General features: G+C 43.1%; 4 protein-coding genes across 8 annotated transcripts in view; 2 read left to right on the forward strand and 2 right to left on the reverse strand.

Moving 5' to 3' along the window:
* Positions 1 to 455: 455 nt before the first annotated feature.
* Positions 456 to 3,838, reverse strand: wdr74 (WD repeat domain 74). Its single transcript, XM_044119803.1, has 2 exons — positions 3,069 to 3,838; positions 456 to 1,139 (listed from the first exon to the last, which is right to left on the reverse strand). Exons 1-2 carry the CDS (start codon positions 3,675 to 3,677, stop codon positions 609 to 611), a joined length of 1,140 nt encoding a protein of 379 aa, XP_043975738.1. The 5' UTR covers positions 3,678 to 3,838; the 3' UTR covers positions 456 to 608.
* A 1,296-nt stretch (positions 3,839 to 5,134) lies between these two features.
* On the forward strand, positions 5,135 to 15,270 carry LOC122832749 (protein IWS1 homolog). 3 transcript variants are annotated; one of them, XM_044119800.1, is made up of 17 exons: positions 5,135 to 5,366; positions 6,311 to 6,393; positions 6,584 to 7,286; positions 7,934 to 7,999; positions 8,096 to 8,312; positions 8,384 to 8,441; positions 8,513 to 8,619; positions 8,712 to 8,862; positions 8,957 to 9,039; positions 9,122 to 9,251; positions 10,069 to 10,186; positions 10,265 to 10,376; positions 11,651 to 11,707; positions 12,240 to 12,296; positions 12,885 to 12,996; positions 13,714 to 13,865; positions 14,954 to 15,089. In XM_044119800.1, exons 1-16 carry the CDS (start codon positions 5,336 to 5,338, stop codon positions 13,837 to 13,839), a joined length of 2,211 nt encoding a protein of 736 aa, XP_043975735.1. In that variant the 5' UTR covers positions 5,135 to 5,335; the 3' UTR covers positions 13,840 to 13,865; positions 14,954 to 15,089. The 3 variants fall into 3 exon arrangements, with proteins under 3 accessions (XP_043975735.1, XP_043975734.1, XP_043975736.1); XM_044119799.1 differs by lacking the exon at positions 13,714 to 13,865 and having other exon boundaries at positions 5,136 to 5,366; positions 14,954 to 15,270; XM_044119801.1 differs by lacking the exons at positions 11,651 to 11,707; positions 13,714 to 13,865 and having other exon boundaries at positions 5,138 to 5,366; positions 14,954 to 15,270.
* A 668-nt stretch (positions 15,271 to 15,938) lies between these two features.
* ostn (osteocrin) lies at positions 15,939 to 20,568 on the reverse strand. Of its 2 annotated transcripts, XM_044119804.1 has the most exons (5): positions 20,422 to 20,568; positions 19,423 to 19,512; positions 17,434 to 17,663; positions 17,227 to 17,336; positions 15,939 to 17,133 (listed from the first exon to the last, which is right to left on the reverse strand). In XM_044119804.1, the coding sequence occupies exons 2-4, from the start codon at positions 19,510 to 19,512 to the stop codon at positions 17,249 to 17,251; spliced, it is 408 nt and encodes a 135-aa protein (XP_043975739.1). In that variant the 5' UTR covers positions 20,422 to 20,568; the 3' UTR covers positions 15,939 to 17,133; positions 17,227 to 17,248. The 2 variants fall into 2 exon arrangements, with proteins under 2 accessions (XP_043975739.1, XP_043975740.1); XM_044119805.1 differs by lacking the exon at positions 15,939 to 17,133 and having other exon boundaries at positions 17,246 to 17,332.
* Positions 20,569 to 26,399: 5,831 nt separating this feature from the next.
* LOC122832752 overlaps positions 26,400 to 27,777 on the forward strand; it is a 5,185-nt gene continuing 3,807 nt past the window's right edge. Inside the window, exons 1-2 of one of the 2 annotated variants that reach the window (XM_044119806.1) lie at positions 26,400 to 26,591; positions 27,365 to 27,505. In XM_044119806.1, the coding sequence (XP_043975741.1) occupies positions 26,539 to 26,591; positions 27,365 to 27,505 (194 nt within the window). In that variant the 5' untranslated portion in view covers positions 26,400 to 26,538. The remainder of the gene's footprint in view (positions 26,592 to 27,364; positions 27,506 to 27,777) is intronic. The other variant, XM_044119807.1, reaches the window with a different exon arrangement.

The raw sequence follows: 27,777 nt of genomic DNA on the forward strand, positions 1-27,777 counted from the left end.
TGCATTAGACCATCATGCTAAATATTGTTAGCAAGCTAAATATTTAGATTCAAATATTTTTTCCTGAGCTGGCTAAATATTTAACCTGTAAATATTTTTGCTAACAAGCTACATACTTAACTAGCAAGCCAAATATTTAGTTTGGAGCTACGTTTTTTTGCATTTTACTCTCATATTTAGCTGAGTTAAAAATGTAGCTTGCCAACAAAATGTTTAGATTGAAACTGATATTTAATGTTTATCACAGGATGATGACATGGTGAAAAAATGATCCATGTTTTCCTCTTGTGACAGGCTAAATAAACCAAATTATTAATCTTGGTGGAACTTCATTGGCTCCTGCTGTACAGTCGGGTTTTTTACATGTTGACAAATCAACAGAAAACTTTGCAAATGCAACCAATGAGAAACCAGAACTTTTTTATTCACCAGATTAAAGAGAAACAAAGTTGTAGTTTCATTTATAAAAAAAGGTAAATTTATTAAATTAGTTACAGAATCTGAGCAAAGGAAAAACCGAGTCAGAACAGAACCGATGAGGCGTTCAGGTGGAAATGTCTACAATCAGTCTGAGATTTCCCACGCTCTCCCCATACCCTGAACGCCTCTCAGTCTCCTCCTTTCTTCTTCTTCTTCTTCTTCACCTCCTCCTCTCCCGCTGCTGGTTTCCTCTTGGTCGCCTCTTCCTCCTCCTCCACCTGCTCCATCCTGTCCCACACCTCATCCTCCTCCTCCTCCTTCACTTGAGGCTCCGCCCCCTCCGTGGCCCCGCCCCCCGGCCCGGCCTGCAGTTCCCGGCTGGCCAGCAGGAGGCAGGTGAGCCGGGACTTGAGGTAGACACGATGCAGCGGCCGCCGGTCCTCCAGGCTGTGGACCCGCAGGAAGCGGTCCAGGCCGCAGGACGCCACCAGCGGCTGGGAGGCGTGGCACTGCAGGGCGCGCACGCCGCCCGCCGCGCCCTTCAGGCGCCCGCGGACCAGCCCCTTCCGGAGGTCCAGCACCGCCACGTCGCCCTGCGTGTTGCCCACCACCACGGCGCCGCCGGCGGGCGGCAGAGCCAGCGCCGTCAGCGGATACTCGCCGAACTCCGCCTCCAGGACGGGCCGCCGCTGGGGGGTCGCCGGGTCAAACACGTGAACCTGAGAATGACAGGACGTGTCAGTTGACATCACTTCCTGTTCCGACCCAACAGCACCGCCGTGGAGGTTTGTTTTTACTTTAATAACATTTACTGACAACACAAACGTGATGAACGATGAATCTAAACCACATGTGGCAGAAATGAATCAATCCTGAAGTTCAGTAATAAAAACATTTAAAACGTTTTGAGCCTTTAACTAACGTAACGAAAAACTCGTCACGAATCAGTCAATATCAATAATTATTGATTGGTTTTTAACTTGGTTCGCCTGTTTTTCCGTCTCATCTGTTTTTTCTTTTCTCCGCCTCATCAGGCTGCAGCTCCTGTGATGAACCACTTTGTTTCTCTTCACGCCTGCAGCCTCCTGACTGACGGGTTGCTGCTCGGTTCTTCCTGGAATCACAGCAACAGTTTCTGGAAGAACGTCCAGAATCCTCCTTTACTGATTTCTCTAAACATCGGATCTTTGTCCTCCTAATCGATTGTTTGTTGCCTTTATTCTTGTATTATGAAGACGATTTTATTCTGCTCATTTTAAAACTTTATTACAACTTTAATCTTAGAATTCAGATTTTTTTGTATTCTTAACCTGGTTCCAATATTCCATCTTAATCATAAAAAACTAATAAAAAAATCACAGGTTCTGATCCAAACTGTGGATCAGAACATCCAGAACTCAGCTGGACCTTAAACTGGGTTAACTGGTTTTAGAATTGGTTTAATCTCAGAGTTTTGCAGATATTTATTATTTTAATGTCAGCAGTTATGATCACCTGTTGTTCTAACAGTTTAATGAGTAAAGAATGAAACATTCAAAGCAGATTTGATCTTTAATGGACCTGACCAAGCTCCGCCCACAACCGACCCACGTGACCGCGAGTCTCACAAACAAAGCCTGGCGGCGCCTTGTTTCTATGGAAACATGACTCCATTAGTGCTTCATTTCTACTGGATATCACAATATATCAGAGGAACTAACAGGTTCATGTCATCAACTGGGAGGAGGTTACTGGTTTCTCAGTCACAAGCTGGTTGAAAACCTGAGGCCAGCAGGTGTCAGTCAGTTATGGTAGATCTGACCTTTGACCTCAATATGAGAAGCTACAGACTGACAGGAGGAACCAAAGAGCTCTGTAAAGGTAAAGAAGCCATTTGTTTGTTAAAATTTGATGAAATCTATTTGTTTTATGTGATGTTTGTTGTGAATGACGTATAGTCACAAATGAAAACTACAGCGGCTGTAATGAGCCACAGCAAAGGTAAACAAAGGTAAAATAACCCGAACAGGTGATCAACTCAAAACCACTCCTACCTTTTTACTCTCTCTTTGTAGTTTAAACACACCTGTTACCGTGGCAACCGCCTGCGCCCCGCAAGACGAGTAAAGATTACGTTAAAAACAAAACATTCAGTCCGTTACGATATCAAGTTTATTTCTGGATTATTAATCGTTGCTTCCCTGAACACAGTGATGGTTGATTGACCAGCTGTACTTGGTGCTAGAGAGGCTAACAGGAGGAACAGTTTAGTCTAAAACCTTTTCTGCTAAAATAAAATCTTCAGTGTGTGTCAGATACACGTTGCATATTGATCTGTTTAGCTAACGTAAGACTGTAGCAGACAGGCTACAAGGTGTACAAGTTGTATCAGTGCTGCTATTATGCTGTACTTAGCTAACAGGAAGCTGTTTGTGAGACGGCCAATCAGGTGACCACGTAGAACGGACATCAGCCAATGAAAAGCGGCCCTGCGGAAAGGTCCATGCCTCCAGCAGGTTCACCTGGGCAGCTGCTGCACGCCTTCACTTTGTTTACATTAACGAGTGACGTCATGCGGACCTCACCAGCAGTAACTCTAACCCTAACCTGCTTTACAGGTGTAAAACCAGATGTAACCCAAGATAGGTGAGACAACCGGAAGCAGTTACCTGATGGTAGCCCGTGCAGGTGACCACCTTGTCGGAGTCCGGGATGAAGCCGATGTCTCTGACCCAGTGCGGCCTCCGTAGATCCAGCCAGTCGTCCCGCAGGTTCTTCGCGGTGAATAGCGGCTTCTCGGGCCGCTCCAGGTCCCAGATCTTCAGCCCGTTCTCCTTCCCGCCCGTCGCCACCCGGTTCGGGTCCACCAGGCTCTGCCGCATCCGGGACACGTTGCTGCCCGCGTCCAGCTCGGCCACCGGCCCGCTGCCGTCCTCCCGCCACACCCGCACCTTCCCGCACTCCGCGCAGGTGATGACGGCGGAGCCCCGCAGCGAAGCCAGCCCGCTGAAGCAGCCCTCCTCCGGGTCTCCGCAGCTTCGGGTCTCGGTGAAGACGCCCTTCTCGGTGCTGAAGGTCCGGACGGTTCCGTCCGCGCAGCCCAGCAGCAGCTCGCTCTCCGCCGGGTCTGCCCAGCACAGCGCGCGCACCTCCTGGTCGCGGCTCAGCGTGCGCGTGTTGGAGAAGTTAAAGGCCTGCTTCCGGTCCAGACTGACCCCCTTCAGGATCCCGGTCTCGGACCCGAGCCACACGGAACACAGTCTGCTGCGTTCCTCCATCACAGCGGGCTGACAGCAGCCAGAACCCGAACAGAACCAGAATCCGACTGAACGCACGTGGAGTTGCTGCGGCGACGAGAAAATACGTCACTGTGTTGTGTTCTTCTTCCTCTTGCTTTGTTTTACGGCGGTGCATTGCAACTGCGATGGCGCCTTACCGCCACCTATCGGACTGGAAATAAACACTAAAAACCTCATTCTGGGAAGTCAAATAATTAAAATAATTAGAATAAATAATTAAATTAAATAATTAAACTTTGCATTAACAAACAAAATTATCCGACGGCAAATTACTGCCAGCCAGAATAAATTTCCACAAAAAACAACAAAATATTGCAGAAAAAACAGAAAATTCTGAGCTTGAAAAGTCAAAAATTTGCTATAAAAAATTCTGAAATTTTTAGATTAATTCTCAAATTTCCTCGAAAAAAAACCCCATAAAATTTTCTGAGTTTTAATAGTCGACTTTTGAAACTTGAAATCTTTCCTGAAATTTTCTGAGATTAATCTCAAAATTTCCAATTTTCTTGGTGGAAATTTGCTAATTTCTTATGTCTACAATGGCCTTTAACCTGTCCATCCATTTTCTGTTCACCTTGTCCCTAATGGGGTCAGGAGGGTTGCTGGTTCCTTTCCAGCTAACGTTCCGGGCGAGAGGCGGGGTCACCCTGGACAGGTCACCAGTCTGTCACAGGGCAACACAGAGACACACAAGACAAACAAACATTCACACACTCACACCTAGGGAGAATTTAGAGAGACCAATTAACCTGACAGTCATGTTTTTGGACTGTGGGAGGAAGCCGGAGAACCCGGAGAGAACCCACCATGCACAGGGAGAACATGCAAACTCCATGCAGAAAGACCCCGGGCCGGGAATCGAACCCAGGACCTTCTTGCTGCAAGGCAACAGTGCTTGGCCTTTAACCATAATCATAAAATTCTCTCTTTTAATTTTGCATTTTTCAAAAATAACTTAATCTGACCTTCACTTCAAATCTTATCAATTGTAAATTTAATATTTATTTAAGTTACTCATTTCTTTTGGAACTGATCTGAACACAGAAGCAACAGTGTCGGTCCAATAACCAGAACATCAGGATAAAACTGAGCACATTTCCAGTTTCACAAACAGTCCAAAGTATGAGAGAGTCAGCAGGAATCTGAGTATCAGTCTGAGTTTGGGTCTGGACACAATTATAATGTAATGAAAATGAAGGGTTTTACTCAGACATATACATATAAATTAATATATAATTTATAATTTAATTTATATAAATTATAAATATATAAATTAATAATTGCCAAAATATTAACAAAAATGTAAAAAAAAAATTGGAAAGGTGTTTGTTTGGTACTGCCTTTCCTCCAGGTCTATAGGTGGCGGTAGGACACATTTATGCTTGTTTGCAGTTCAACATGAAGCACCAAAAGAGCAGAACTAAATTACGTAATCCACCACACATGCGCAGACGGTGGTGGTTCCGCCATTTTGGCTCTCGGTGTGCTAACGGCAGCTAGCTTCTGGTGTATGTGCGTCTTGTTTACGCTCCTCTGTTGGTTTTTTTGTTTTTCCCTCCAGCTGCGGTATTAAAACCAGTAAAGCGGCACCAGTCCGCCCAATAAGGTCGGAGCCGGAGTCTGTCTTCGTCTGAGAGATGGACGGAGGAGAGGAGGAATTTATGTCGGGTAAATGCGCTTTGTTTCTCGGCTGACAAACTAGGAGCTCGCCCATAAACTCTTTTTGTTTTCGGGGTTTTCCGGGTTTCAACCCGGTTCTTGAGTATCGGTCCTGAAGTTTGAACCCGGTTCTGCGTTCAGTTAGCTGCTCCGGTTCTGATGGAGCTTGGTTTCAGATCTAAACCTTGCGTGTTTTGTGTTTCTTTCTCAGTCAGTTTTCAGGTTTTCCTGTAAATTAGCGGTTCATGGCTGAAATCTGCTGCTCAGCAGAGCCTGGGTCATTCTGGAGGGAGATCCGTTCACATCCTGGCTGACCTCTGACCTCTAGCCCACAGCATCACTGACTGAATCTTTCCAGCCATGATTGTTTCTCCTCAGGTCACTAAGTTGGTGTTTTGGTCTGTTCAGCTGCTGGTTCTAGCTGATCTTCTTCTCTTTCGCTTCTCTTCTTCTGCTGTCAACATATCTTGGCAAACTGCTGTATTGATTCCAAAGGAAAATGAAAAGCTCCTGTAACTCATTTAATTCAAGGTTCTTCAAGAAGTTATTCTTGTGCTGGTTGTTGTTGGGAGGAAGGACCTCATGTAGCAGTCTGTATTCCAGCTAATCTGAAGAAGCTTCTGACTGAAGACACTTTGTTGTTGATGACTGAAATATTTTAACCTTTGATCCATGAATCATTTGGACAGGAAAATCTCCTTGGCTCTTAAAACGTTGGTTTTTGCTGCTGATTTAATCAGTGCTACAGAAAGCCTTCAGTCGGTAAACTTCAGGTCTTCAGAGAGTTGAACATCTAATCAGACCAGATTCTTTCACATTGTCTCTTTGTCTTTGTTGTGATGAACGAGCGTCATGCTCGGCTCTCTGAGTGGAGCTGCTGTTTCTGCAACATGTGAAGTTTTAATCTCTGAGTTTGTTTGATGTTGAAGATTTGTTCTTCTGTTTGTCTCCAGACGATGGAGGCGGGACTCCGGTTCAGGATGAGCATCCTCAATCCGACGGCGAGGAGATGAGGAGCGACGGCCGGCAGTCAGAGGTCAGAACTGGCGATTAGTTATGAGTTATTAATGTCCTGGTTGATTCCAACAAGGGAACCAGATGCGTTTCCAGTGAGTAGTAGGAGGAAGTAGAGCAGTCTGGTGGTGAGGAGCTGAGCTTGACCTGCTGGCTGATTCTTCTTCTGCTGTTTAATGTCGGTTGGTGCGTTGAACTTCTGCTCTCTGCAGGACGACGGCAGCAACGACGAAGACGCTGCCATTGCCATGGAAACGGGTGGGGCAGCCAGCAGCTCGGACACAGAGGAACGGCGCCGGGTCGACAGCGACTCAGAGGACGAGGCCCCTGGGGGCCGCCGAGACAAGAGCGACTCGGAGGCAGAGACTCGTCTGCCCGGCGACAGCGACGATGAAGACTCTCCGGCAAAACGCAGGGCAAGCGCGTCGGACGAGGAAGAGGAGGAGTCGCCGAGGAAGAGACGGCCGAGCGGCTCGGAGGACGAGGCGTCGTCTCCGGTCAAACGGGGAGCGTCTGACAATGAGGGAGAGGAGGAGGACGTGTCGTCCCCCGCCAAGCGGCGAGGAAGCAGCTCTGAGCCGGAGGACGCCCCCAGAGGAGATGGCGCCCACAGCGACTCCGACAACGAAGAGGACAAACCGGTGCCAGTATCGCCTCCACGGCAACACTCCGACAGTGACTCTGACACAGAGCCGCCCGCCAGACGCCAGACGGTGGACTCTGACGAGGAAGATGAGGGTAAACGGGAGGAAGAGGAAGAGACCGGGGGAGGGAAATGGAAGGGTGTGATGCAATCAGACAGTGAGGATGAAGGGCAAAGGAAGAAGGCTGCAACAGGAAGTGATGAAGAACAGCGCGAGGAAGAGGAGAAGAAGCAACAGAGAGATGACAGCGAGGAAGAGGACGACAAACCAGGTAGAGACATCAGAGCCAGAACTGATCTGGGGTTTATCACATCCCACATCATCATTCTGCCACCACCATGCTGCATACAGACGTCTCCGGTTTATAAACCGACAGAACTTCCTGTCCTTCAGTCCAATCAGCTCCGTCTCCGTCCCTCTGAGTCGGACAGTCCGAACCGTTTAATGACCGCTGTCCGCCACCATCACGGTCTTGAATTATTTAATCAAAAATATATTGACAAAATCAGCAACATTTCAATTTCCAAACATTTTTCCTGCTAAATTATTGAATAAATATCCACATGAGCTCAAAACCGGAGATTTATTTACAGATTTTATTCTTCAAGTTCTTCAACCATCAGATTGGAGCAAAGTGCTTGAGGAAGCCTGGACCATCCTGGGCTTCTTTAGAAATATGGACGCTAACATTAGCATGTTTAGCATTCAGATGTTACATAGGCTAGCATACCTTCACTGCTAGGCTAACTCCGTTTAGCACAGCTTGAACCCAACAGTAGTCTTCCATTGTGTTTATATATATATATATATATATATATATATATATCGGTGTGTGTGTGTGTATATAATTACTGGTTCTGGACCATTTGGGTCGGGTTTCTGTGGTGGTTCTGAGGTTCTCTTCATGTGTTTCTGCAGTGAAGAGGAAGAAAGCCATCTTGTCTGACAGCGAAGACGAAGATGAAGAGAAGGAAGACAAACCAGGTGAGCCAGCCTGATGTTCTGCTCTGACCCGGTTCATTATCCCAGAACTCTAGAACCGATCCAGTTGTTTCATCTGTCCACTTCCTTGTGTCTCAGCGGTGAAGAGGAGCCGGGCGGTTTCCGATGACGACGAGAACTCTGGCAGCGGCGACGGCTCGGTCGGCCCTGATCGAAGCTTGGCGGCCAAGCTGAGGGAGCTCGGGTCAGACAGCGGCAGCGACGAAGAGGACCGGTCCAAACCTGCGGTGGTGAAGAAGGACGAGAAGGCGCTGTTCGGCAGCGACAGCGACTCTGGCGAGGATGACGAAGAGGAGTGAGTTTGTCCACTGATTCCTGCTGGCAGGAAGCGGAACTGCAGCTGATCCAGAATTAAATGTGTTGCAGGAAAATGATCGCAGACATTTTCGGAGAGTCTGGAGATGAGGAAGAGGAGGAGTTCACGGTAAGTTACCGCTGTTGGAGCTGGAACCGATTAGGAATCGGCCCCTCTTCATCCTCCTCTTCCTCTTGCAGGGCTTCAACCAGGAGGAGCTGGAGGCCGACAGCAAGCAGCCAAAGCAGCAGCAGCAGGCGGCCGACGAGTCCGACTCTGACGAAGGAGTGGACCGCAGCGGCCAGGAGTAGGTGTCCTCATAAGGTGGCCGGTGCTGCGTGGACCCAGCAGGGTGCTAAACCTGTGTGTGTGTATGTGTGTGTGTGTGTGTGTGTTCAGTACTAGCTTCATGTCCGACTTCGACATCATGCTAGCCAAGAGGAAAGCCATGAACAGCCGGAAGAGGAGGCACCGAGACGGAGGAACGTTCATCAGCGACGCCGACGACGTCGTAAGCGCCATGATCACCAAGATGAACGAGGCCGCAGAGGTCAGCCTTTCACAATTAAAGCCTAGAATGTTTAGCCTCGCCTGCCATCCTTTCACAATAAAAGCTGAGCTGCTGTCTCCGGTTTGTTGACCAGGAGGACCGGACTCTGAACAGCCAGAAGAAGCCAGCGCTGAAGAAACTCACGCTGCTGCCGCAGGTCGTCATGCACCTCAAGAAGTGAGTTTCTGTCCGCTCCGTTTGGACCTTGGAACCAGAACCGACCCGGTCCAGTCTGACGACCGTCCTCTTTGTCCCCCAGGCAGGACCTGAAGGAGACGTTCATCGACAGCGGCGTGATGTCGGCCATCAAGGAGTGGATCAGCCCTCTGCCCGACAAATCGCTGCCGGCGCTGCGAATCAGAGAGGAGCTGCTGCGGATCCTGCAGGAGGTAGGAAGGACTGGGACGGACTGGGAGTTACTGGGACGGACTGGGAGTTACTGGGACGGACTGGGAGTTACTGGGGCGGACTGGGAGTTACTGGGACGGACTGGGAGTTACTGGGGCGGACTGGGAGTTACTGGGACGGACTGGGAGTTACTGGGGCGGACTGGGAGTTACTGGGGTGGACTGGGAGTTACTGGGACGGACTGGGAGTTACGAGGACGGACTGGGACGAAATGGGATAATATATTTTATTATAATTAATTAAGAATAATAAAAACTGAAACAGAAAATATTTTTAACTGAAATAAATAAAAATGGTAATTAATGGAAAATCTATAACTAACTGGAGCTGAGTATATAATTCATTTATAAAACTTACTGAAATTTTAGACATCCTTCAGTTTTTCATTTTATGATTCTATTTGCCTTTCAAACTGATGTGAATTTAGCAGTTTCTGTCTGCACATTACGGCGCTCCATCCTCATCCTTCTGCAAAATGTTTGCAAAATGGCGACAGCAAAAGTTGGGAGAAAACTCCCATCAGTGCTTGTTCAACAATAATCAAATACATTTTTTTGAAACTTTCTTCTGAGTATTCATTACTAGGCTTGTCACGACAATCAATTGTACCAGAAATTATTAAGATAAACGATAATATTGTTGTTTGAGACCATTGTTGACTAATTTCATAAAAATAACAACAATGCAAAAACACCCTCAAAGAACACTAAAATAATTTCTCAAGACCATTTAGCACTAGAACTGGGGACGGACTGGACGTCTTCTGGACCCCAGTGACGTCCTGTTGTCCTCCTGCAGCTCCCCAACGTCAGCCAGGAGACGCTGAAGCACAGCGGGATCGGACGTGCCGTCATGTTCCTCTACAAGCATCCCAAAGAATCCCGGGCCAACAAAGACCTGGCGCTGAAGCTCATCAGTAAGACCTGACCCGGTTCTGGTCCAGCTCCAGGAAGTCCAGACTTTCCTGACATGTTTCTGGTCCGTTTCCTTCCAGACGAATGGTCGCGGCCGATCTTCGGTCTGACGTCCAACTACAAGGGAATGACGAGGGAAGAGCGGCAGCAGAGGGACCTGGACCAGCAGACGCCTCAGAGACGCCGGCTCAGGTAACAACAGAAATAAGATTCAAACTTTGACTAAACCAGATCGCTTTGAGGCTTTTTCAAGGTCTCCATCACACACACACACACACACAGATTTCTGACTGGCAGTAGCAGGTAGTCAGATGATGCGGCAGGAGGTTCTGGTTTCAGCTGGTCAGATGTTTTTAATGGGAAACCCAGGGAAGTAAATCTATCCTTGTGTGTGTGAGTGTGTACTTGTACTTGTTTAGCTATCGTGTGAGGACCTACTGAAACTGTGAGGACATGTGTTTTTGTGAGGACATTTTGCCATCTTCACACAATGTAAAAACATAATTTTTGGGTTAGTAATAGGCCAGTCACGATAACAAATTTGGCTGGATGATAAATTGTCCCAGGAGTTACTGCGATAAGCAATAATTTTGTTGTTTTGACACCATTTGTAGGTATTATGATGACATTAGTATAGCAATGCAAGAACAACTTAATAAACTTTAAATTCTGATGAACATTTAACACTTGAATTGGAAGACATTTTAGATATCCAAAATAAATAAACAAAACAACAGAAACAATAAATAAATTGAATTATGAAGTCTCACTCAATTTGTTTTTACGAAACAGTCAGAGTACATCTTTCTCCAGATGTTGCACTGTCCATCCAGAAGCTTTTAGCTATTTGACAATCTTTGTAATTATTTTATGTATAATTGTAAAAAAAAAAAAAAATTAAATTTGTTATTCATGTTGGCTGCGGAGTAAAACACCGGCTAATGGACGCATGATGATTGAAGTAAAAATGTCAGCATTAACTTCTGAGCCATCACACAACATGCTGAACAGAGCTTTGTACCTTGGCTTTTTCCTTTTGTGAACCTTGAACACAGTGAAGCTCACGAGCAGTTTGGTCTTCTTGGGAATTGGTGTGGGGGGAAATCTGTCAATATATTTTCCTACAATAAAGACGATTCCGGCTGAATCTCTGTTTCTTTTTTGTAGTTGTCTCCTTGTTTTGGAGCTTTCAACCATGCCTATGTTGCAGTATTCTCTGCATTGTTACAAAATGAAAGCCAAAAGACGGCACGTTCGTTTTATTTTTTAAAAACTGATTTTGGGGACATTTAAATCAATTCTCAATCATAGTAAATGAGAATCGTGATTCTAATGTGAATGTATATTTTTTGGCAGACCTCTGTTAGGCTACAGAAATTAATGGAAGCCAGTGCAAGTCCACACAAGCTTAGGGAAACAGGAATGTGTGTGTGTGTTTCTTCCTCTCATCCTCCTTCCTCCCCCAGTGAGCCTCAGAAGGTGGAGAGGGTGCAGGAACCCGACGTCTTCTCCCCACCGACCAGGTCCAGTCCCAGAGCTGCTGCATGTTTGCGCTGCGTGTTTCTGCTGCAGCTCCTCTGTGCAGCTGCAGCCTGAAGATGAATGTTAATGATGCTGCAGAACTTGAGGCGCTCCAGAAGCTATAAAATAAGGAATGTTTGTGTTGAGAGAGACGGGCAATCAGGCGGCCCTCTGAATTTACAACCTGTAATAATTAAGATGAACAGTCTGTAGCTGTAGACAGCAGGGGGCGCTGCTGCACAGAGGAGCTGACTCTCAGGATGGAAATAATTTTGAATCTGATCTTAACGTTCTGGCAGGAACATTCTCAGCAGTTAGAAACCTCAGAGTGTGAAGCTCAGTGACACTAAAACGTGGTGCAGAGTTTCTGCTGCAGGCCGATCGGATCGGAACCGGCTCCAGGTTCTGATGGCTTCACTAACCTGCAGTGAGGTGAAGCCTGCTGATAACAGCATGGAGCTTCAGGAGGAGGCCCTGGTGTAGCGGTGTGAATCTGAATATTACAGCAGAGCTTGTGTTTGTGTTGGTCTGCAGCTCTGGAGGTCAGACGCCCCGCAGAGACCTGGAGAAGCAGCTCACCGGCGAGGAAAAGTCAGTTCATCACTGTTCATTTTAACATAAATATAATTAGGACATTTTGTTTAGGAATTCTGTTATTTACATTGTTTAATATTTTGTTTTGTTACAAATTGTTTTAAAAATTTTTATTTTTTTAAATTTTAGAGGTTTTTTTTTATACATGTATTTTTAAGACTTTTATTTAAAAATCTTTTAGTATTGATGCTAATTATAATACATTTATTTCTACTTATACATTTTTAATTTTGTTCTTTATTGTAATTAATTTTATTATTTTTAGGTATTTTATAGTGTTTTCATTACATTTAATCCATGTAATTTTTAATGAATTTTGTTTTGTATTTAAATTCATTTAATAAGTTAGTCTTTTGATTTTGTTGCAAAATGTTTCTTTTCTGTTTTGAAATGTATTTTATACATTTTTCATTTTATTAATTTTACTATGAAGTTTTTGTTTTAATTTGAACTTTTTATAATTTGTAAATCTGTTCTCATTTAGATGTATTTAATTTGAATATAATTGAATTTACTGATTGCGTGACCAATCACTCAGATTTTTTTAAAGTTGACGTGAACCTTATTGATGTTTCTGACCTGCAGAGCTCTGCGACCCGGTGATCCCGGGTTCTGTGCCCGGGCTCGGGTGCCGATGCCCTCCAACAAGGACTACGTGGTCCGACCCAAATGGAACGTGGAGGGGGATTCCAGCAGGGTGAGTTTCCATTTAAAACACATTTATTCTGGATCATTTTGAATAAACAAAGTTCATTAAAAGTTTTAGAAATTTAAAAGTTAATTTGAGTAAATGCAGAACCTTTCTCTCAGTGGATATTATTTAATGGTCATTACCAAACACTTCATGTTTTATTCAGATACTGTTAGAAATTTTTGAAACAAATAAAATTAAAATATGAACACTTCATATTAAAGTTGGAAAATACATTTTTGTTCCATAATTGTAATTTATTACAGTTTCTGTTGCTGCAGACACCAGATTGATTTTGTTATTTAATTTTTATATTAGACAGAATTCTATTGTTCTTCATGTATTTTTATATTTTTCATTTTGGATTAAGATTATTTTTATTTTTTGTCTGTACTTTAATTCAAAATCATTCATGACTTAACATATTTTAAAGTACATTTATCTGGTTGAGGAATATAAATTTTATTTGAATAAAACAATCAGTTCATCTCTAAAGAATAAAAACAGTTGAGGGTAAAAATTAGACCTGGACCTTCTCTTTGATTGTTTAAACTCTTTGCTTATGTAGTTTGTAGATATTTACATGAAATAGATTATACCATCAAAGTAAAACCCGTCACTGAAGGACAGAACCTCGTAGAGCAAAGACCACGCCTCACCTGCGGGTTGTTACCATGTGACTCAGGTGAGGTGTGCTGCTGAGCTCTGATTGGTCCTCTGTAGAGCGGCTATAAGAAAGCCATGAGCCTGCTGGAGAAGCACAAGCGGCGCTTCGCCGAGCAGAGGAAGCTGCGGCGGCCGCAGGGAGCCGTGAAGATCAGCATAGAGGGGAACAGGATGCCACTGTAGCTCCGGCTGCTCGCCTGCAGGGGGCAGTAAGTCCGTCTGCATGGTGTGGAGCGCAGCGGCTACGTAGAACTAATCAGGTCGATGGAAGTGAAGTTTTAGCCACTTCAGAGCTCATTGATCTGACTGCTGGTTGTGCTTCTATTAGAGCTGAGCTGATTCCACTAACAGAAGCTACTGGTTCTGATCCGATCAGAGCTCCAGACACAGGGTTCCTACACACAATCGGTCTTTGTTTCCAGGAAGCTGCTGGTATGTTCAGATGCTGAATGGGGAAAAGTTTCACATTTAGACACCTTGAATCCGCTGTAGCTGCCATGCCAAGCCACTAGATGGCACTGTGATTTTAGCATGTTATTAAAACTCTCATGTGCTTTGGACCCTTAACTTCTTTCTCCCTGAGAAAACAGCAACCCGTCTCTAATGAACCAATGCTAAATTAACAAGTTGTTAAACTGAACACGTTAAGCGATGCTAGCCGCTGTTGGGTTTGGTTTTTTGCCCACGCATGAACAAACCAAACCCAGCTGCTGTCCATTCTGTACATGTACGTTTTCACACCTCCTGCGGTGACGCGCCTTGAAACGACCCCCTCCGAAACCTGGTTTCATAAATCACCAGTCAGAGAGTCCAATCACTGGAGACGTGAATACAAGCAGTTGGATCGCAACTAAATGTTACGGTTTTATTGAAGAGCGCATAAAAGGGGCAAAAGTCTTTCTCTCTTTCTCTCTCTCTTTTTTTATTCACTGTCTGCATTCTTTCCATGTTTCTGTCTTCTTGTCTTTCTTTATTTCTTACTTTCTTTCTATCTGTTAACTTTCTCCCTGTCTTTTTATTCGTCTTCCTGCCTTTCTATATATCTTTGTGTCTTTCTCTCTTTTTTCTTTCTTTTTCTTTTGTTTGTTCTTTCTATTTTTCTTTTCTTTTGGTCTCGACGTTTACATCAAAATTTTAGGCCTAGTTGAGTTTATGGTAAATTTACAGATAGATAACTCTGGAAATTTGGGAAAATCTGGAACTGTTCCCTGAAAACTGCGTAGGAACCCTGTTCAGAGTTATGGTGATGCTCTTATTTTGAAATCTATGCTTGTTGCTTCCTGTCTTCCTTCTGCAGGGGCCGGTGAAGAAGGGTTTGTCCCGGGTCGATAAACAGATGCGTAGGTTTGCGGACATCCGACGGCTGACGAAGACTGGTCACGCTGTGAAGATCAGCGTGGAAGGAAACCGGATGCCACTCTGATCCCGTCTCCGTCTTTAGTTTTTTAGGATTTCTTCTTCGTGGTTTTGTTTTAAGGTGGTTCTCCTGAACCGTCTCAGTCGCTCCCTCCTCAGGTCCAGCTCTGCCTCTCTAAGGGCTTCTTAACGAATGTGATCATCTGCTGTAAACTTTTCTGAAAATTCAAATTCAATAAACTCTCCATCATGACGTCACCAGCCGTCTGTTTTTCATCTGTTAGATTTTAGCTGTAGGAGCTGGCAAACCTGCAGGAACTGTAACACGTTTAAACCTGAAACTGTTTCAATATCTGCCAAAGTTTAGCGAGTTTGGGTTGTTAGCCGTTAGCAAAGCCTGATTCAGTCTGTTAGCCTTCATTTAGAGTAACTGAAACGTTTACAGGCTGTTTGCTTTTATTTAATATATTAAAGATAATAAAGCAAGCGTTTTGAAAAAGCATGACTCAAATCCTGTTTCTGAAACTCAGAATACATTTGTCCAAACAAACCTAAAAGAATTTTGTCATTATCCTGAAATAATGCTATTTTTTGCCACGTGTGTGTGTATACATATATATATATATATATACATACATACATATATATATATTTATTTTTTGTACTAAAATTACTTTTAGAAAAAGATTAAACAGGCCGTTATTTTTAAGAAAGTAATGATTTGAAAGCTGGATGCCTTTCTTTTAACGAAGCAAATGTGCAAAATCCTTTTCAGTGTTTGGTTGACAAATAACCCAAACGGACGACTCCTTGCTTCGTTTTGTCTTTATTATGCACATTTAAATACAGGCAGAGAAACATGTTTGAAAATCTTTTACAATTTTAGCAGGAAGGTTATTAAAATGAAGAAAACTGGATTACAGCTCCAGTCAAACATCGACTGAACTGCTGTAACCAGTCGGAAAACTTAAGTGCAGTAGCACTGTTCAACCCAAGGAGGATGGAACGGACAGATTTAGGCCACTATTACAGAATTAAGTAAATCTACATAAAAATTCAAACATTTGGACTCAAACACAAAGAATTTAGACAGTTTAAATGCAAAACAAGTTAATTTTGGGTTCAGATGTGGTAAAGTTTAAAATGCTTTCAGTTCATACAGTTTAAACTTCTGAATTCACATTGTGGTGACAAGATACAGAAAATCATCTTTTCATCGTAGATGTTGAAATAAATGGGGTAAATTTTTTTTTCTTTACAAGAATGAAGACAATGTGAAAACTGTTTCAAATAAAAGTTCAGCATATTAACGTGGTTTTCTACCTTTTAAGATGACACTTTTCTGAATTTACATACATTTTGACTTTATTTGATAAGAGAACATTTCAAAAAAGTCTGTCATGAATTGTTTGGCAGATTTAACGTCGCTTGTTGAAGAAACAAGTTTAATCGTTATAGTGGAAAGCGGCTGCAGCCTCCCATCGGTGTGTTCCTGTGTGGCAGCAGAAATGCGTCCTGGAGCAGGAAGCTCCAGTCGTGTCGGACGTTTTGAGTCGAGGCGGCGGTCGCCTCCCGTCAGGTGACAGCAGGGAGAGCCGGAGATGGTGCGTTCAGGTGGAGCTAAAAAGTCTGATGCAAGATCAGCCCTAACAGTAATAATTATTATTAATAATGAGCTTTTCTAAATAAATTACATTATTTGACCAAAGGTATTTTTCTAACACCATTAATAGATTGTTGGACTTGAGGTGTTCAAATCATCTTAATCAGTTCTGGTATTAAACATTTATATTTGATCATAATTGACTTTGTTGTCGCATTTATTTGAATATTTTGGGTGTTTCTCATAATTTTTGCCTAAAGAATTCGATGCGGTTTTTTTCACTTTAAGAAAAGAACCATAGTTTTGGTGTTTGATGGAAAGTTGCATTAAAATGCATGAAAGGATGTAATGAATGTTGTGTTTTTGTGAAGAAGTTTGTCTCTCCTTAAGACTTAAGCTGCTGGTCTTCAATTTATTGAACTGCACCTGAATGCACCATCACTTAGAGCGTGTCCAGGTGAGGTGACGAGTCATCGTGGTTCAGCAGGTGGTTGGCTGATATTTATGCAGAGACTCGACTGAAGAGAGATGAAAATGGATTCCTGTGTTTAAAATTAGAAGTTTTGTTGACATTTATTGCTGAATATGCACAGTCATGTGCAGTTCCTCACCTGTCCAGATGAGGGCATCCTGCTATCCTCGAGTCGTCGGTAGACGCCTCATTCCGACTCGGTCGATGGGAGGCAGATTGCTTCGTCGCCGTGGCGACTCCACCGCCTTGCTGGGAAGAAAAGATGAGCATCAAGACGAGTGGAAGGTGAAACTTCCTTCACCTGTTGGTGGTTCTGATGATTTCACCTGGGAAAAGTGAGTCCTACCTCTGCTTCTTCTTGCCCTGTCTGGTTTCCATGGAGCTCACAGACAGCCGGTCCAGCGGGGCGTTGTTCCCAGGGAAACTCCTCTTCCTCTTGGGCTCAGTCACGTCGTTCTCCATCATCATCAGGTCGTCTGTTCGGAGGAGTTTGGCGCTGAGCTCCAGTCTGGGCTTCATCCTTCCTGGATGCTGCCACAGGACGGCCAGCCTCCTCAGCCCGGGCCCGTCTATGTGCTGGAAAAGGGTTGATTTAATTTAAAAGAAACAACAACAATCCTCCTGTTTGGCTTGAAGAAATAACACTGACATGACAGAAAAAAATCATTTTTTACTGAAGGAATTTGGGTTGAATAATAATTTAAATTCCCAGAGGATAAAATGGAACAGAGTATATCCTAAAAGATAAAATGTGGAAGTAGTTTATGCTCTGAATATAAATAATCTGCTTTGAGTTTCTGAGATTCAATATTTTTCTGCAAAGTCTAACTAATAGGTTGCAACCAAATAATCTTTCCTCTGAAAAGTTTCTGACTAATGTGGATTGAGGGACAGTAAGAGGCAGAGAACATCAGAAAATCCCCGGCTGCTCGATAGTGGTGCTGTTTGCAAAGACAGAAATTTACAGCAAAAAACTGGTTATTAAGTTAGGGTTAGGGTTAGGGGTTAAAGGATGGAAAAAGCCTCCAGCTCCTCCTGATAGGCTTTGGTTTTGTTGTAGCGTGACTTAGCTTTTAACTTCCTCTCTACCTATTTGTCTCTAAAGACTCCAGCAGATCTGGTATACAATAGACTGAGGAGAAAACAGATTTCTGCTTTTCTTCTTCCTGCTGCTTCACACCATCTGATACCAGCACCCAGGAGGAGCTGCTTGCTTTGGCCCTCAGGAGGAGCCGATCTTCTGTCTGATCAGTCAAAAGCACTTTATGGAAAATGTGGCTTACTAAATACTAAAGTGAGTATGAGCCACACTAAGAGATACTCCAGGTTTTTACAGTCCTATTTGAGAATCTGCTTGAGTTTGTCACTTTTTGAAGACTCTTCTGATTCATGGAAATAGACCTTCCTTACGGGGACCAGCTAGTTTGTGAGGACATTTATATTTTCAGGATTTTATTATATTTTCTTGGCACTTAATAACAGATTATGCATTGTGGAGGCATTTTCACATGACAAATGCATTTCTATAAGAAATGAAAAGTCCTTTGTCAAGAAATGTTTTTGCTTGACAAATCTGCGTTATGAGGACATGCTGAACTATGAGGACATTTCTGCTTTTTGTACTTATTTGAACCTTTTCATTTCTACATCATTTTAAAGATCTCTATAATTTAAAGAGATAAACATAAAATAAATACAGATTAAAAAGATCTGCATATCAGTTCATTTAAATGGGTATTTTATTTATCTTTAGTTGTGGGTGCACAGGATGTTGCCTATGCATCATATTTATGGATGTCAACGTCCTGGCTCGATGTATCCATCTATCCGTCCATCTGTCTGCTTTATATTTTTTGATTAAGGGCATCTCTGGTTTCTTTTAAATGTTATAGCAACAAAATGATAGTGAAATCTTATGTTTTAATTCAAACATTACAGGTCTTTTTTGAAGGATACCTTGTAGACCTTTCAGCATGTACAACAGCATTTGTTTAGCTGTCTAGAAATGTCTGATAAATTCAGCGCATCACTGCCTTTTCATGGTTCACCTATTAACACATTATTCTGTGGAACGTGACACCAAATTATTTTAATTTTAGCCTATTTGTGGATATATTTTTTTAAAGAATATGTAAAATTTTAGCCTTAAATTAACCTTGGAAGGTGAAATTCCTCTGTGCAATTCGGGTTGACCTGCTAATGGAACGGCCAACCCTCCGGTTGGAGGATGAACCCTGTACTAGCACCCTGATTCTAATGCTTCACACACCGACTTGAGGTTAGTTTGGTTTAGTTCTGGTTCCTCTTTTGGAAATGTGTGTTTCTGTGTCTTAACCTGAGCCGGCTGCTGTTGGACTCCAAGGACGTTGCATTGCAGGATGATGGACAGCAGGCAGATGATCAAAAGATGGCTGCAGAGCTGCATCTGAACACAATGAATCACAACAGAATGCTGACAACTAAACTCTGAGCTCAGTCGGATTTAAGAACCTGGTATAAAAAATACAAGCTGCACAGCTGAACATGGTTATGGCGATAAAACTAAATAAAAATAAAAACTTAAGAAAAAATTAAAAGTTAGCCAAAAGAACAACAGACCAAAGACTTAATTAACCCAAACAAACTTTAAAATTTCTCTTCTCAGCAGATGAAATAAAAATATTTCAGCCTTACATCATTTTGAATAATCATATTATTATTCAGAACCTAAAAGCAGGAGAGAGAATGAATCTCTGCTTTAAAACATCCTCTGATTAGAACCAGAGCTAACCTTCCCATTCATGGTTTCAAACACAACTGGCTCCCACAGACAGCGGGACACGTTTAGCTCAAACCTATTGTCCAGCAACATCTTCTAATTTTAGCACTTTCCATTCCTGCAAATAAACGCCTTTTGAGCGTCACTTACACGCTTGTTGATGCGCGTGCTGCTGCATTCCCTCCATCACAAAACACACACACACGCCTCGTGATGCACACAATCCTTGTTCTGCTGGACTCAGAGCTTCCTCCTGAACTCCTCCTGACACAGGAGCTTCACCTTCTCCAGAACCAGAACCTGCCCTTTCAAGATCGTTTAACTGCTTCAGCTTGGACTTTTATGCAGAAATAAAGATGTCTTCAAAGTACTGTTATACAGAAAACAGCAACTTTACACAAGAAAAGTGTCACAAAGTAGGAGCACTTCAATAGTTAGAAAATTTCTTACCGACAGTCTACAGAAGCCTCAAGAAATTCAACATTTGTTAAATTTAAGTTTAGGCATTAGAGTAAAAACATTTGGATTGAAGAAAGTATTTTTTTGCAGGTTCATCCAGTTTCATGCTGCTTGTACCTTGATTCTGGAGATAAAACTCTGCTGTCTGTCGTCTTCTCTGCGTTTCCGTGCCTTCCTGCAGCTTCAGGTTTTATAGCAGCTGCTCAGGAGCCTCCTGTCCAATCCAGACCCTTCCCTCCTGTGACATAATAACTTCCCTTGCTTCTTTTCCACTCTGCGTGATCACCAGGTCCATTACCTGTTAAAGAGCTCCTCTGGGATCGGTCACACCTCACCTCCTCCTGGAAGTCCGCTTTTAAAATAAACACAGTCTGACTCTCGTCTGCTTCCCAACAGCACGGCCGTTCCCTCAGCGCCTGGATGTGGAGGCATCCGATATCCTCGCAGGAAGACCTGCACTCAAACCTTTCACCATCAGTTTACACACTTAATTTTATCAGTAATTCATCAGTATTTTATGAAATAAGGGAAAACATTGAGGCATAAAGCTCCAGAACCTTTTAGTTTAATCTTTGTTTGGTCAAATTTAACTTATGACATCAAGGAACCTCTAGATATCAAAAGAAACTGTTTCCAAAAGCAGGTGTTTAGCAGAAGCTAATGCTCAAATTTTAACCTTGTTGATACGACAATGTGCCAACAACACCACACAGTATGTCATACTCCATAGGGTTTAATATGTCATTACGCATCCATCTGACAGGGTTACTCTTCAGTTCCGCTAACGCTAAAGCGCTATACCAACATGTGGAAGCTAATATTAAAGTGCTAAACACAACCATGTTGATACACACGCATATAATGCTAAAGTACTAAACAAAATATTAGCTCTGCCCTCAACGTATTAGCGGCAGTGTGTCCACCACCAAACTGTATTGGAAGGTTTCTGTTTTATTTATTTGGCTCCATTTGATCCTTTTTTGTGACTTTTCCTCAAAGTTCTGCGATAAATCCAATAGAGTCGTTACACTGATGAAGTGAAGTCTGTTTTTATTAAACCCAACGAGAGAAAACGTTTTAAATACTTAAAGAAGTTGTGAGGAAGGACTTGTTTGCTCACTGATGGACGACCTTCTCCAGGTGATGTCATCCTGCGCCTCTCCCCGTTGCCATAGAAACAGGATACATGAAAAGTGGAGCAAAGTATCCTCAGAAATGGTCTCAGTCGCTGTCTCTCTGAAACATGCAGCGGTGTGTGAAGGTGGAAAGATCCCAGGAGTGATCTCAGAAAGGCAGCTGGGAAAAGGTCAAAGGTCATGCCCAAATCATCTGAAGCAGATTGATCCCAACGTCAGAGCGTGAAGCTCACAGATGAACTCAACAGCCCCATCTACGACTCTGCAGGCCTCAGTTAGCAGGCTAAAGGCTAAAGGTCACAATAGGACAGTTAGGGATGAAAGAGAATGTTTCTTTCTCCTTAAAACAAAATGGCCGCAGAGTTAATGGTCTGTTCTGACTTCTGGGGCAACATAGAGATGTTGAACCATGATGGAGGAAACCCAACGCCTCATACCAGCTGTGAAGCACGGTGGTGGAGGAATGATGGGAGGTAAGAATGAGTCCATCTGTAGCCCAAAGTCTTCTAGAATCCAAGATGAATCTGCTTCTGACATCTAAGAAATACTCAGATGACCCTGAAGTTGTCCTCTGAATGCAATGTTGACACAGCGCTTTAGCATTAGCTGTTACTAGTTACAATACTGCTGTAGCGCTTTAGCATTAGCTGTTACTAGTTACAATACTGCTGTAGCGCTTTAGCATTAGCTGTTACTAGTTACAATACTGCTGTAGCGCTTTAGCATTAGCTGTTACTAGTTACAATACTGCTGTAGCGCTTTAGCATTAGCTGTTACTAGTTACAATACTGCTGTAGCGCTTTAGCATTAGCGGCTACTATTTACAATACTGCTGTAGCGCTTTAGCATTAGCGGCTACTATTTACAATACTGCTGTAGCGCTTTAGCATTAGCGGCTACTATTTACAATATTGGTATAGCGTTTATTGCTGTTTTTGATAAGGAATTCAGTGTTAGCAGAGCTAAGTTTTTAGCTAGCACTGCTGGTTCTTTTGTTGAACCTCTGAATTCGATGGTGCAAAGAAAGATTCTTCATTGTTGTAGGAGCCATTTATCCTTTTCTGTGTTTATCGCCACCAGGGGGCGTATTTCATCTTGAGTTCTGTGTCTGATGGGGGATGGGGTTATTTAAGGTCAACCATGATTCTGTTCAGGTGTTGTTGATAGGAAGAGGCAACAGTTTTCCACTGTGGTTGGTTTGGGTTTGATGTTGAATTGATGTGGATTTCAATAGAAATAGTAAAACACTGGATGTTGTTCAGATAATAAATGACTTTATTAAAATCAAACTAAAGATCGGCATCATGAATATTAATTGAGCGCATATAAGACCACTCAATTCTAAAATATAGGATTTTAGCCGCTACAATTGGAATATTTTGTGAGGCAGAAAATAGTTTTTAGAATGATGAATTGCTTACCTTGAGCTACCTGCTGTAGTGGAGTTGAGAGGAAATCACCATGTTGAATGTTTCATTGCGGCCAGCCTTACCAGCTGCTCTCCTGGAGCAAAAGCATCATAATTCATCTGGCGCGGCCGAAACTGAGAGTTTGAACTAACAAGAACATTAAAGTTCACTCTACCTGCCTTCAGAGTTGGAGTGTGAGAGCAGCTGGTGACTCATGGTTTGGCCGTTTCACCAGAGTCTTTGCTAACGTCATCGATTTAACCGTCGTTAAAGAGCTAACAAGACTTCAGGTCCAACATCGGACAGAAAGAGATCCAGAACACGGAGCTGCAGCTGCCTCCCTGTTTGGCTTGCAGCTCATGTTCTCTTTTATTTTGGAAGCTTTTTATTTTAATAAGTCTGCAGAAAATGATGAACTTCATCTCTCATCATCTTCATACCAAAGAAACACAAAGCCACTTACAAATGCATAAAAGTAAAAATGTGTATAAACAAATTAAGTCTTGATCCTTGACCTCAGGTACAGCATGCGGTGGTTGTCAATGTAACTTCCTGATCCTGGCGGTTCTGCTTTCTGGTGAGATTTTGTCTGGAAATGTTCAGATCATCTGAGCAGAAACAGATTCTTGTAAACCTACAAGATTTTTTGTTTTCAGCTCATAAATAATGAAAAGTGACTTGAAATGTGAGACCCAAACGGTTTTCCAATAATCACAGTGAGTTGACTTTTCTATTAGTAGATTTTCATTGTAGTTTATGATATAAGCCTGTCAATTGTCAAAAGTTTTGTTGGTTCTGGTGGATTTTATTTGATGTTTGTCAGGAAGGGAAGCAGGTTGTGAGGGAGGAGGAAGACATGCGACGAAGGTCATCGGGTTTGAACCCGATGACCTTCACACATGGGATAAACGCTTTCACCCCTCCGCCTCTGCCGCACCCAAAGAAACTCCTCATTGTTGTGTCTTTGATTTGGGAAAACAGCCGAGGTGACTGAGCGTTCGGCCAACCATCTGCGTAAATCAGAGCGAGACTCTCGGAGCGGAGAAGGAAACTCGTTTGTTTCCCCTCCTGCGCTGCTGACGCTGCAGCCGGGATGTTCACACAGATCAGACGGCTCCCGTCTCCAGAGTGAAGGATCCCCTGGATGTTCCCGCCGTCCTCCGCCTCCTGGGCCTCCGCCGTTGACCCAGACCTGTTTACCCAGACTGCTCTCACGCTGAAAACCGATCCTCGGCTCTCTGCGGATCTGACCTGGAGTCAGCCGGGAGCAAAAACTCAGACAAAACAGAACCTCGCGGCTCCATCGATCCGCCTGCGCTGCCAGCAGAGGGTCAGAAACTCGCCGTTCGCTGCAGAACATTCCTGCTGCGCTGCAGCAAGAAGGCAAAGGGAGCAAACAGATTATTAAGAACTAAACCAAATCAAACTTTATTTGTTCAAAGTGCTTTACATCATAAAAACATAAAAATCAACGGAGGTTTTCATTTTTACATTTTTTACACATCAGCTCTCATTCAGCTGCACCGTGTTTCCAGACTACCACAAAACACCATGCAGCTCCCTCTGACATTTTCTATCAACATCCAAATAAAATACATAAATACAACTGATTTACTAAATAAATACTACTTTTTATATTTATCTATTTTTATTTCTAGGTATATTAATTTATTTGATGGAAGTATTTATTGGTTTCAGTTTTTCCATCCATCCATCCATTTTCTATACACCCTTTGTCCCTAAATGGGGTCAGGAGGGTTGCTGGTTCCTCTCCAGCTACGTTCCGGGCGAGAGGTGGGGTCACAGGGTCACGGGGTCACGGGGTCACCCTGCACAGGTCGCCAGTCTGTCGCAGGGCAACACAGAGACACACAGAGACACACAACCATTCACACACTCACACCTAGGGAGAATTTAGAGAGACCAGTTAACCTGACAGTCATGTTTTTGGACTGTGGGAGGAAGCCGGAGAACCCGGAGAGAACCCACTATGCACAGGGAGAACATGCAAACTCCATGCAGAAAGACCCCGGGCCGGGAATCGAACCCAGGACCTTCTTGCTGCAAGGCAACAGCTCTACCAACTGCACCACTGTGCAGCCCGGTTTCAGTTTTTATTTCTGTAATTTGTTGTAGTTCTCCAGGATGGAACCAGTTTTTCTGCCAGCTGCAGTTCATCCGGCGGCCAGGCGGTGGCAGCACAGCGCAGCAGCTGAACTCAGTTCATGATTTCTGTCGAACAAACATGAAAGATTTTCCATCCTAAACTTTATCTTGTTTCCTATGATTCAGAAAAACATTAGTAAGTTTTTCAATAATAGAAAATGGCCAGAGCATGTAAAAAAAATGAAAATAAAACAAATTCTTCAGGCTTTCTGTGTTTTGAATTGTGGGCCAGTTACTGCTCACATCTTCTGTGGATTTTTGTTCACCCAGAACTTGAGACTTTAGGGTAAGTAAAATATTGTTGAACATTTCCAGTTACTGTATGGATGCTTTTTAAATTGAACTGTATGAACATCTGATCTTTGTGTTGATCTTGTTCTTATTTTGTTCTCAGTTTTCAGAGGAAACACCAGAAAACAGAAGCTGCTGATGAAGACAGGAAGGTTTGAGTTGAAAGTCTCTTCAGCCTCAGCCTGTGAACCTGATGAGAAGCACAACATGAAGTGGAAACATTTTATTCCTGTTGATGTCAGCGAAGCGAGCGTCTGTCCAGAGAAGATCTCAGGCGGTTTCTGGAAACAACAAACGCTGAACAAAGATGGAGGAGTGAAGGTCTGAGCGGACCTATTTTATTTTAACATAAATATTTTTACCAAATTCAACTGCTTTTCCATCTGCCCTGGGAAAAAGGATGAGAATTGTATCATAATTGTCACATAATCCAGCAACCTTTTGACATCCTGTTGTTAATTGGCTGTGAGACAAAACTTCATATTGTGAAGTATACTCTGTATTTTGCTTGAATACAGCCAATCACAGGCTGGTTCACTCAGCCTGTGATTGGCTGAGTGAACCAGTGGCCCTTTGGGCCCGGCGCTGTGACTGCTGCCTCGTTTTGCTTTTTGTTTCTCTTTTTGTTTCTTTAGGATCATTTTTCTGTGATCAGCTCCACTCTCTGTCCAATCAACCAAAGTTTTTTAATTTAGAAGTTTCAACCTTTGTTTCTTCAGTTATTATTTGTGTTTTGTGTTTTTTATTTGTCGTTGCTCTTCAGTCTGAGGTTTTCCTGTTTTGCAGTTGTTTGCAGCCAGTTTTGTTCTCCTGGTCAGTGTTGGTCTTGAGTTCTTACCAGACTCATCTTGTTTCTTTAACTTTTGCAGAAACGGACTCGCATCTAAACCTTTTTCATTTCAGAGAAGAATGAAAACCAACAGCAGAAAAACCATGAAAACCGCTCCGTGTTACTCTGCAGTCTGTGCAGGTTTTCTCTTGTCCTGCTCCAGCTGTTGCCACGGTAACGGGGCTCGTTGGCTCGGCGGTGACCCCTTGAGGCTTGGCCGCAGCTCAGCGGCTCCCTGTTTGACTTGGAGCCGCAGCAGCCGGCCGTCCCGCTCTGGCGGCTCTTCAGGCGGCGTTGGCCTGCGGGGCCCGAAGAGCCTCAACACCAGATCACTGGAGGCTCTTTGTGTGACGGAAACTAACTGACAGATGAGATTTAACTTCATGTATCTGAGTAAAAAGTTATGTTAGAATTAGAAATAACATTTTCATCATTGTTATTTCTTGTCTGGTTTGTGTAAGTTGATTTTATTACTATCATTATTTTTATGTTTTTGTTTTTTCCTTTTGATAAATTTGCGTCGTGTGTAAATTTGTATACGATGTAAGCTAGCTAACTTTTCAGTGTCTATTCTGGGGTCCAGCACAAACACATCACCAATCTGTGCAAAAAAAGCTAGCTAGCTAGCAAAGGTATGTTAGCGGCTAGCTACTGTAGCCTAAACTGCCTCCAGGCACAGAAAACTGAATATGTCTGCAAGACTAAAACCTTTTCTAGAAAGGACAGAGTTGCATTAATCAATAAGTTGTGAATGAGGGGAAAACGAAATGATGGAAATATGCAGATATGAGACTCTGATAATGAGGACGAACGGAGGGAATCGCTCAGGAACCGTCTGCTGTCAGAACAAAGTTACCAACTTCTGATAATATAGATTTTGTGCCAATGAGGAAATTTCAGTTTTATTGTTTAATTTGATCAAGTTTGAGGCGAACCAGGATTTTACCTCATGTTTGGTAAAAGTTGCAGGAGTGATGAAGAGTTTTCACTCTGACAACAGAAACTGATTTAACACAGTAAGTCAAGCTCAGCCCTGAACCAGTAAATCATTCATCAGATTCTCCTGCAGAAACATGTTGGACTTGCAGTGATCTGTTGTTTTATCTGAATTAGCTTGTTTTTAAATGCATCTTAAACCGAGTTTAGTTCTGAAGAAGATCCTTCTGTCCATCTTTGAGTTTGAAGTGTTCCAGTTTTTCGTTGCTCTGAGGTTTAATTATAATCTACAGAAACAGGAAACGGTCTTTATTTCACACTTCACTGACCAGGGAGAACTCTGTCCAAACTATTATCACGCTTTGGTGGTGGAACACCTTGACGCACGATCCCAGTCAGCCAATCAGAGGCCAGGACCACGGTGACGTCATCAGGTGCGTAATCCGGACTCCTCTCTGCGCGACGATCCGTTTTAACGTGTTTGCTGGTTTCAATCCGGACTTCAAACAAATAAATTACTGAATGGCCTGAATAAACACTGTTAGCTCAACCTTTTCAATTTTATACAGAACAAAAATAGTTTTTAGATTAATTCTGACTCTAATAGTTGAAACAGCGGACCATGCTGATCAAACGGGACAAAATTTAAATGATTTATATATCATTAAATCATTAAATATACCGTGACGTGAAAAAAAAGTTTAAT

Source organism: Gambusia affinis, linkage group LG06, assembly GCF_019740435.1.
Source record: "Gambusia affinis linkage group LG06, SWU_Gaff_1.0, whole genome shotgun sequence".
Taxonomy (NCBI): Eukaryota; Metazoa; Chordata; class Actinopteri; order Cyprinodontiformes; family Poeciliidae; genus Gambusia; species Gambusia affinis.